Raw genomic sequence first — 8,907 nt, forward strand, 5'->3', positions numbered from 1 at the left:
CACTGGTAGGTGTAGTCTCACGCCTGGCGAGGTCATGCTCCAGCCCCTCAAAGGAGCCCCTGGGGCTGCCCGTGCTCCCCCAACTCCTGACAGCTCCACCCATCCGTCCCTTCATTCTTCAATGTCCTTGAGCTCCCAGACGCAGCTGTCCCCAGCTGGATTATGCTGCAACTTACCCCTGGTTGTTGGCCTAGTGGCAGGGAAGGGGGGTGGATGTCCTGACAGGGACAAATGTTGTCTGGGGGGGTTTGTGGGGAGGCCTCGGAATTCTGTTTCAGCTGAGGTGCGGGAGCAGCTCTTCCCAGGGAGGGGTGAGCAAACCCTGCGGGTGTAGAAGGTTCAGAGGAGTCTGGGGGGGACAGCCACCTGGATGTCCCTACACACATGGCGAGTCCCCAGCTTTTCCCAGCAGGGTCCTGACAACAGGTCGGGTACTGGGCAGGCGCTGCCTGGTCTCTCGTCCCCTCCTGCCTGATCCAGGCCAGTGACTGTTGCAGCAGGTGAACCTCCAGGGAGGAGTGTGTGCCTGCCCCCAGTGGTGCCTTGTCACAGCCGGCCGGTGAGGGGTCCATCTCAATACCCCTTCTAGTTGTGCATTGGGTCCTACGGAAGCTGACCCCGAGATGGAGTTTGGGTACAAGCTGTGTGCAAGGGGTCAACCCCAGACACAGGGAGGGGGCAGGATCGGGCGGAGGGAAGTTCAGCTGTGCTGCTGGAAGCCTCAGGCCAGCCACGGGGACTCAGGCCGCATGAAATTGGCCCTCAGAAGTTCTACCTGGGGCCACAGTGGCTGTGAGCTGGGTCTGCACCTGAGGCTGCCCTGGAAGGGTGGGGGCCTTGTGTTGTCATCTCACTGGGGACCCCCAGTGCCAGTGTCTATGGGTTTCTTCCCTCTTCCAGGGAGGGGTCAGTGGGCAGGCACTTGCTGGTGGGGAGGCGCTGGGATTGCTTTGTCGCCCACGCAGGCTTTCACTACACCCTCACCTGGGTTTCCAGTCTGTGAGTTCAGCTGCTCTCTTCGGGTGCCCATGCCTCCTTCCGGACCTGCCTGCAGGAAATTCCACGTGCACTGCAGTTGGAAGGGTGGTCCCAGAGGCCCCGACATGGATGCCCAGGTTCTTGGAGCACGCTGTCTTCAGTGGTGTTCTGTGTCAGTCAGAATCTCCGGAGAACCAGGCCAACAGAAGTAGGGGGCAGAGAGTGAGGGAGAGAGGTGGTTTTATTTTAAGGAATTGATTCCCTTTGTGGTGATTGTGGGGCTGGTGGGTTCAGAGGGCTGAGACCCAGGGAGGAGCTGATGTTGCAATTCAAACCCAGAGGGCCTCTGGAGCAGAATTCCCTCCTCCTCTGGGGAGCTCACTCTTTTTCTCTTAAGGTCTTCAACTGATTGGATGAGGCCCACCCACATTATGAGGGTCATCTGCTTTATTCAAAGTCTGCTGATATAAGTGTTAATCACATCTAAAACCTTCATGCACATCTACAGTCATTGCAGCATTAATCACAGTAGCAAAGAAGTGAAAACAACCTAAATTTCCATGGACAAGAAAACGGATAAACAAAACGTGGTCTTTCCACCCAGTGACATATTATTCCACCTTATAAAGGAGAAAATGCTCGGGCTCTGTCAGTTAGGTCATCCGACTATTGATTTCAGCTAAGGTCACGAACTCAGGGTTCTAAGATTGAGCCCTGTGTAGGGCTCTGCGCTGGGTGGAAAGCCTGCTTGATTTTCTCACTCCCTCTCCCTTTACCCCTCCCCCCCTCTAAAAAAAAAAAAAAGGAGGACGTGTCGACACCTGCTAGAGCATGGAGGGACCTTGAGGACATCATGTTCAGTGTCATAAGCCAGTCCAAAAGGACAAAGCCTGCATTAAGTCCATTTCTATGCAGGAGTCGGAGCCATGGAGAAAGAAAGTCGATGGTGGGTGCCAGGGGCTGGGGGGTTGATGTTTAATGGGGAGTTTCAGTTGGGAAGATGGAAAGCTCTGGAGACGGACGGTGGGGATGGTTGCACAAGAGTGTGAATGTGCTTCACGCTCCTGACTGTGTGCTCACAAATGTGAGGGTGGTCAATTTTATATGTGAGGTTTTTTCTTTCTTTCTTTTTTTTTTTACCACAAATTAAAAAAAGATTGTGGTTTGTAACAGATGTTTAGTAAATGTCAGTTCTCCCTGAGTAATAGTTTATGTTGATTTCATCACTGTAATCAATAAATATATGGAAAAAAACCCCTTTGTAACGACATCTAGACTAGTGTGTGAGCAGAAGTCTGGGCTCCGCAGTCCAGCTAGATGTGGGAAATTGGCCCTCTCACCTGCTTTCTCCCCAGGCCGCCACCCGGTCTCACTGTCGTTGCTCATTGGCCTCCTGCCCCCGTGTGGTGGTTGGGACGCGTAGAGGGGACTAGTTTATTGAAATGTTTCTGATTCCTGCTCTAGTCCGAGCTTTTCAGGGGAAGGGAGTGGGAGAGTCTTTTCCTACCATCACAAAGTCTGAAACCAGGACGAGGGAGCGCAGCCAGGGCAAAGGTAGGGACCACCCCGCAGACCCGCAGCCGGCTTCCCCTTCAACCCTGTCCCCTGGGCCTTCTGGCCGTGTGCCCGCCGGAGCCATCCTGTGCGTCAGCACAAATCTTGCGGCCTCAGCAGCTGGCCTGGGCCTCAGTGGGGAGCGTTCCGGAGGCTTCAGACATTCTGGCAGGCCCAGAGCCGAGCCGGTGGGGCCACGGCACATCTCACCTGCTCAGATCATCAGGCAGTTGTGGGCTGGGGCAGGCGTATGTCTGTGTGACTCTGGGGGGCCACGCACAGGCGTGAGGGTATTAGGTGGGGGCACCCATCTGTGACCATCCCTGGGGGGAGCTGGAGGCAGGGATGGGAGGAGTCCTCTCAACCCATGAGGCTCCAGCCTGCAACCACAAGCTTCCAGCCCTGTGGCCAGGCCAGTGGGTCCTGTGCTCAGCGCCAGGGTGGGAGGAAGGAGGCCCTCGGTGGGGTAAGTGTGGGTGTGCGCGTCCAAGGGCTGAGCGCACGTACGCTGGATGTGCGTGCTGCTCGGGCAGCTTGTCACTGAACGGTCAGGCCATGAGGCTCCCTCGGGAGCCAGCTTTGCTGTTCTGAGTGGCAGGGAGGTCAGGTTTCTCTGAGAAACCCCAGAATAGCCCCTGGCTGCTCAGAGGAAACCTGGTCTGGCGTCCTGGTAGCCAGTCTGGCCCCCTCTCCCCCCCACCCCATGTCCAGCTGTCTCCTCCCTGGACTGCAGACCTTCAGTCCCTTCTGCACAGGGTGGCCAGAGGGATGCATTCATTCTCTCAACCTGTCTTTAAAGACTACCTGCAAAGCACTGGGCCCACAGGGATTTGGGGGTGTCACGAGGCCAGGGTGGGCATTCAGAAAGAACACTCATGTAAGTGACGTAAGTGATGACAGGCTGTGTGAGGGTCCTGCGGCAGAACGGTGGAAGGGGGTCGCTGTGGGGAAGGAGATTTGAGGAGGTTGATACGGTGAAGAGGAAACAGCAAAGGATGAACACATGTGCAAACACTCTGGGCCTCCCGGGCCACCAGGCAGCCCCTTTCCTGGCCCTCAGTCCATGGTGTCTACCTGTGCTTCGGCTCCAGAGGGCCGAGGCTGGGCCAGGGGCCTTAGCTGGCACCTAGGATCCGAAAGGGAGCTTCAGGGTGAGGGTAGGCTCAGGCCAAGGAGGGCCAGGAGGGGCCATGTGGGGAAGGGCCAAGCGTGGCCCAAAATAGGGCTGCAGGACCTCCCCGCCATACAAGGATCTTGGAATCTGGACTCTGGGGACCCCAGGCAGCTGGGCCCAGCTAAATGCGGCTGACACCTCCACCCCTGATCTCTGGTGCCACTGCGCAGCGTTCTCCCCGTTGGCCACAGACATGGTAAGGCTGCTCCCGGCACCCGGCAGAGCCCCTGGTGGGCTGGCTGGGTGGTGGAGAGGGTGCTGGGAGCAGTGTCCGGGGGGAGAGAGGATGGGACAGGGCCTCCAAGCACAGGCATGGGCTGGGGCCATACCTGAGGGTATGAGTGTCTCTCTGGGAATCGAGGGAGCAGTTCAGCAAGGCTGGAGGGACAGGGCAGTGTGGGGGGCCAAGGCTGAGCCCTGCTGGCTGCTGATGCCACCCTTACTCTGGGGGCTGAGATGGGGAGCCCTTTTTGAAAGCTGCCATAGCAGTGGCAGGCAGGGGAGGTCAGGGGCCCCAGAAATGCCAGAACAGGCTGGGGTCCTTTACCCTGACCTGCGTCATGCTTCCCCATGGCGTCCTTCACCTGGTCTCACCTGGTGTCTACGGCCTCGGCCTCAGAGACTGGGCCCACCGATACTCCCTCACATGGCTGGCCCTGAGTCTTGGTGTCCCACACCTGGCCTCTGCCTCGTGTGTCCTTCCCCTGAAGCTGCGTGGCAGCGTCCCACTCACCCCTCCAGACCTATCCCTTGTGCCCCCTTATCTGGAAGCTGCTCTGGGCTGGGGGCCTCCTTTTTTAACCATAGTCCCTGAAGGGTTGCCAAGTGGATGGACAGGGAGGGGTGCCATGTGTGCTGGGGCCTCCAACCTCCCTCGGATCGAGGGGCAGAGGAGGCCCGGGTGAAGCTGGACCGGTGTCCCCGCAGACGGAGCGCCTGACAGCTGAGCAGATCAAGGAGTACAAGGGCGTCTTTGAGATGTTCGACGAGGAGGGCAATGGGGAGGTGAAGACTGGAGAGCTGGAGCGGCTCATGAGCCTGCTGGGTATCAATCCCACCAAGAGTGAGCTGGCCTCCATGGCCAAGGACGTGGACAGAGACAGTGAGGCTGGGCTGGGGGCAGCCCTGGGTGGGGAGGTCCCCTGTGAGCGTGAGCGGGAACGGCCGCACCAGCTCACCGTCATGCGGCCGGGCCTGCTGCTTGCTCCCTGCAGACAAAGGATTCTTCAACTGTGACAGCTTCCTGGCCCTGATGGGGATTTACTGGGAAAAGGCCCAGAACCAGGAAGGCGAGCTGAGGGCAGCGTTCCGTGTCTTCGACAAGGAGGGCAAGGGCTACATCGACTGGGATACACTCAAGTAGGGCCTGGAGCTGGGCAGGGGGTGGGCGAGGGCCCTCTGGGCTGCCACTCAGCCTGGGGGTCCCGCAGGTATGTGCTCATGAACGCAGGTGAGCCCCTCAGTGAGATAGAGGCCGAGCAGATGATGAAGGAGGCTGACAAGGACGGGGATGGGACCATTGACTACGAGGGTGAGTGAGGGGCGGGCCTGGGAGCCGGGTGGCTGGGCCAGGCTGGTGGCTGACCTGTCCTTCTGCTCCCAGAGTTTGTGGCCATGATGACCGGAGAGTCCTTCAAGCTGGTCCAGTAGGAGCAGGTGCTGTGGCCGGGGGAGGCCTGCCCGAAGAAGGCCACTGCCTGCTGCTGCCCCCAGGCCACCCACACGGCCGCCCACCCCACCCACCCCACCCGGCCCACACGGCCCCACCTCTGGCCAATAAACACTCCAGCCCGACTAAGGTGTGTTTCACTGCCCCTACCTAGCCTAGAAAGGAGGGGCTGGCAAGGATTTGGGACTGGAGAAAGGAGAGGGTTTTCCTAGGGCAGCCGTGGCACATGGCCCGTCATTCCTGCTGTGACATCTGACACCACGCACTGCCCAGCTCTGGGCTCTGGGCACCAACCTGAAAGCCAGATTTGGGGCAGGTCGAAGACTACCACTTGCCCTTCTGCCTGCACTTGGGGGTGGCTACCCACAGGCCCCTCCCAGAGCCTTTTCCTACAGATGGAGATCACTTAGGTACAAACTTTATTCTCTCTCCAGAAAGCTGGGGGTGTCACAGCCAGCCCCGAGCCCTGAGGCTGAGGCCTGTGGGGTCAGGGGTGAATGCAGCAGCTCGCATGAGCATGCCCTAGCGTGTGTGGGTGCATGTGTGTGGCCAACACAGGGCCAGCTGGCTGGGCTGCCTGGCGTTACATAGCAACGAGGCCAGGGCTGCAGCAATGTGCTGGACGGGCTGGCCTTCCCCGGGGAAGGATGGTAGGGGTGTGCTGGGGTGCCCTCGCACTGGTCCCCTCTGAGCACAGGGTGGCTGGCAGGACTGGGAGGTTCAAGAGAGATTTCCTCAGCCTTTGAGGGACACCAGGGCTACCGCTGGGGATGCTGGGCACTGGAGCCTGGCTCCTGGAGTCCCGCCAATGTCTCTAGGCCTCAGGACCCAGGGAGAGGACTGGGTTACTAAGAGGGGGGTGGCTCTTCCTGTCTGGGTTTGGCCATCTTGACAGCCTCTTCATAGGAGGGCGGCAGCTCAGGGGCATACAGGCTGTAGGCAGGAGGGGTCATGGAGTCGAGGTCCAGCTCCCCAAAGGGAAGGGGCAGCCGCATGCCCAGCGGGTACTGCACAGAGCTGTAAGCTGCAGGGAACCAGAGGGGGTTTGTGGGGATGAGTCTGCTCTCACCCCCCACTACCCCCTGCAGGCGGGCAAGCCAACAGGTGAGGTCTGCAGGCACTCACAAGTCACAGTGCTGTGCACAGGGCTGTCGCTGTCCATAGGGCTGACCGTCAGGTCGCAAGGCTGAGGTGTTGGTGGCAGGTGTGGCTGGCTGTGTACCCGTTTCCGGAGGCAGCAGAACCGGACACAGCTGGCTGTGACCCCACACAGCAGCAGCAGAAGGACAGCGAGTAAGATAAGCCTGTGCAGGGAGGAGCAAGACCCTGCAACTGGACTGACCCCTGGCCACTGGGGACCTGCTCCCCAGGGGCAGTCATGGCCCAACCACCCAAGACAGGACAATGGGCAGGATAAAAGAAAACCAGAGAATGTCTCTCCAGGCCAGAGACCTCCTTCCAGGCCAGAGCTGGGCCCGAGGAGCCGCCCGTCCTGGCATACAGCTGCCAGGCCTGTCCTGGCTCTCTCCAGAGCTGGCCACAAGTGCCTTGGGCTCACTCCCAGGACACACTGTCCCAGGCCATCTGCACAATTCTGTGCCCAGACCAATGACCATGTTCACAGGGGCCTCTTGCAGGGGTGAGGAAGGAGAGGGTGGGAAGTGTGCAAGCAGGCTATGAAGGGAAGTCCTGCCAAGGGCCTGGGTGCCCAGAACAGTCCCCGACTGGGGCAGGGCCCACGAGAGAGGCCGTCCCGGTGCTTGAGGGCTGGAGGCAGGGGTCAGCCTGGGAGGCTGCTGAGGGCCCCAGCGCCCTCCCATCAGGGCCCGGAAGGGGACAGGGCTGGCGACTCCTCATCCGTGGAGCCAGGAGGGCTGGGGGTCTGGTGGGCCTGGCCGGCGGAGAACGCCGCGGCCTCCACTTACCCCACGTGCCACAGGCTGCTCCAGCGGGCCTGGGGCGGGCACCTGCGGGGACGGCGACACCTGGAGCAGGCGGGGCACCGGCCGGGCCGACGGCCCCGCCCGAACCTCCCCCCCAGGGCGGGGCCGGGCCCGGGCTCCCACCCCTCTGACTTACAGGTCCGAGGGGTCGCAGCTGCCGTCCGCGAAGCCCAGCGCCACCTGTGGGGACAGGGGTGAGCCCGGGCCGGGGCGCGCCGAGCGCAGACCCGCCCCGCGGTGCCTGAGCCGAGCGCCGGCGACCCACCTGCGGCAGCGGCAGGAGCGGCGGCAGCAGTAGGAGCGCCCGGGAGGCCGGCGCCCCCAACACCATGCTCTGCGCCGACAGGGAGAGCGAGCCCGCGGGCCGCGCCACTTTATGGAGGCCCCGCCCCGCGCAAACCCCGCCCCGAGACGCGTAGCCACGCCCCAGTGCCCCCGCCCGTCGGAGGCCGGTCCTGCCGCCTCACCCCGGATCCCCTGGCCCAAAGCCCCGCCCGCCAGAGGCACCGCCTCTTGAAGCCACGCCCCACGCGAGCCCCGCCCCACGGCCCCACCCGCCACGCGGGTCCCGTGCGCCTGCGAGCCTGGAGTCTCCGGGCTGAGGGACGGGGGTCTTGCCGTCCGCCCGCGCGCAGAGCCCCCATCCCGGCCGGGCCAGGCCTGTCCTGCATTCAGGCTCGGTGCGGGCCGGGCGCCCGCTGTGGTGCTGGCGGCTGCACAGGGTGTGGCCTCGGAGGGTGGCGGCCGGGACAAAAGTGGCGGAACTCGCACACACCGCGGCGCTCAAGGCAAAAGGCTGAGACAGTCCAGATTCTGGGGGGTTCCCAGCGTGCTGTTCAACGACATTTATTTTGCTCGCATGCTGCGGGCGCTCACTGTCTGAGGCTGGCCAGGGGCAGGCCCACCGCAGTCTGAGCGTGGTCCCCGGCCCCTGCAGCGTCCTGGGAGCTAACCCCGTTTCCAGAGCACCTCGCCTTGAAAGTGCCCAACCTAGGGCGTGTGGCCTCTGTGGTCTTGTGGTCTCCGGGCCTGGGGGTCACAGAATGCCTTTTGTCCATTCTGCCAGGAAAGACTGGGGGCCGCTTCCCCCACCTCGCCGCTCTTCTCCCAGGCTAGTGGCACCGTTAGGTTGGTTCTCTCTGGCCTCTACTCCGCCATCTGGAGGTCAGGCTAAGGGAGGTGGTCAGCAGTGCAAGGTGCAGGGTGGTCAGCCTTGTCTGGCGAGTGGAAGGAGCAGCTACCCTTGACCTTTTTTTTTTTTTTTTAAGACTTATTCATCTATTTTAGAGAGAGCGTGCCAGCACTAGTGAGCCGAGTAGGGGTGGGGCAGAGGGAGGGGGAGAGAAGCTGACCTCCTGTGAGCTTGGAGCCCGAGGCAGGGCTCAATCCCACAACTCTGAGATCAGGACCCGAGCTAAAATCAGTCAGTGGCTTAACCAACTGAGCCACCCAGGCACCCCTGACCTGTCTTTCTTCCTTCCTTCCTCCCCCTCTCTTTCTTTCTCTCTCTCCCTTCTTTCTCTTTTTCAAGATTTTATTTGTTTGAGAGAGAACAAGAGTGAGAGAGCACACGCAGGGGGAGGTGGAGG

General features: G+C 61.3%; 2 protein-coding genes across 2 annotated transcripts; one reads left to right on the plus strand and one right to left on the minus strand.

The window, feature by feature from the left end:
* Nucleotides 1-2,374: 2,374 nt before the first annotated feature.
* Nucleotides 2,375-5,424, plus strand: CALML6 (calmodulin like 6). The gene is made up of 6 exons (XM_034671751.1): nt 2,375-2,532; nt 3,877-3,902; nt 4,634-4,808; nt 4,921-5,065; nt 5,137-5,237; nt 5,310-5,424. The coding sequence occupies exons 1-6, from the start codon at nt 2,421-2,423 to the stop codon at nt 5,354-5,356; spliced, it is 606 nt and encodes a 201-aa protein (XP_034527642.1). The 5' UTR covers nt 2,375-2,420; the 3' UTR covers nt 5,357-5,424.
* A 69-nt stretch (nt 5,425-5,493) lies between these two features.
* TMEM52 (transmembrane protein 52) lies at nt 5,494-7,704 on the minus strand. Its single transcript, XM_034671752.1, has 5 exons — nt 7,584-7,704; nt 7,455-7,498; nt 7,301-7,342; nt 6,501-6,679; nt 5,494-6,399 (listed from the first exon to the last, which is right to left on the minus strand). Exons 1-5 carry the CDS (start codon nt 7,647-7,649, stop codon nt 6,224-6,226), a joined length of 507 nt encoding a protein of 168 aa, XP_034527643.1. The 5' UTR covers nt 7,650-7,704; the 3' UTR covers nt 5,494-6,223.
* Nucleotides 7,705-8,907: the final 1,203 nt, after the last annotated feature.

Source organism: Ailuropoda melanoleuca, chromosome 11 (assembly GCF_002007445.2).
Source record: "Ailuropoda melanoleuca isolate Jingjing chromosome 11, ASM200744v2, whole genome shotgun sequence".
NCBI lineage: Eukaryota > Metazoa > Chordata > Mammalia > Carnivora > Ursidae > Ailuropoda > Ailuropoda melanoleuca.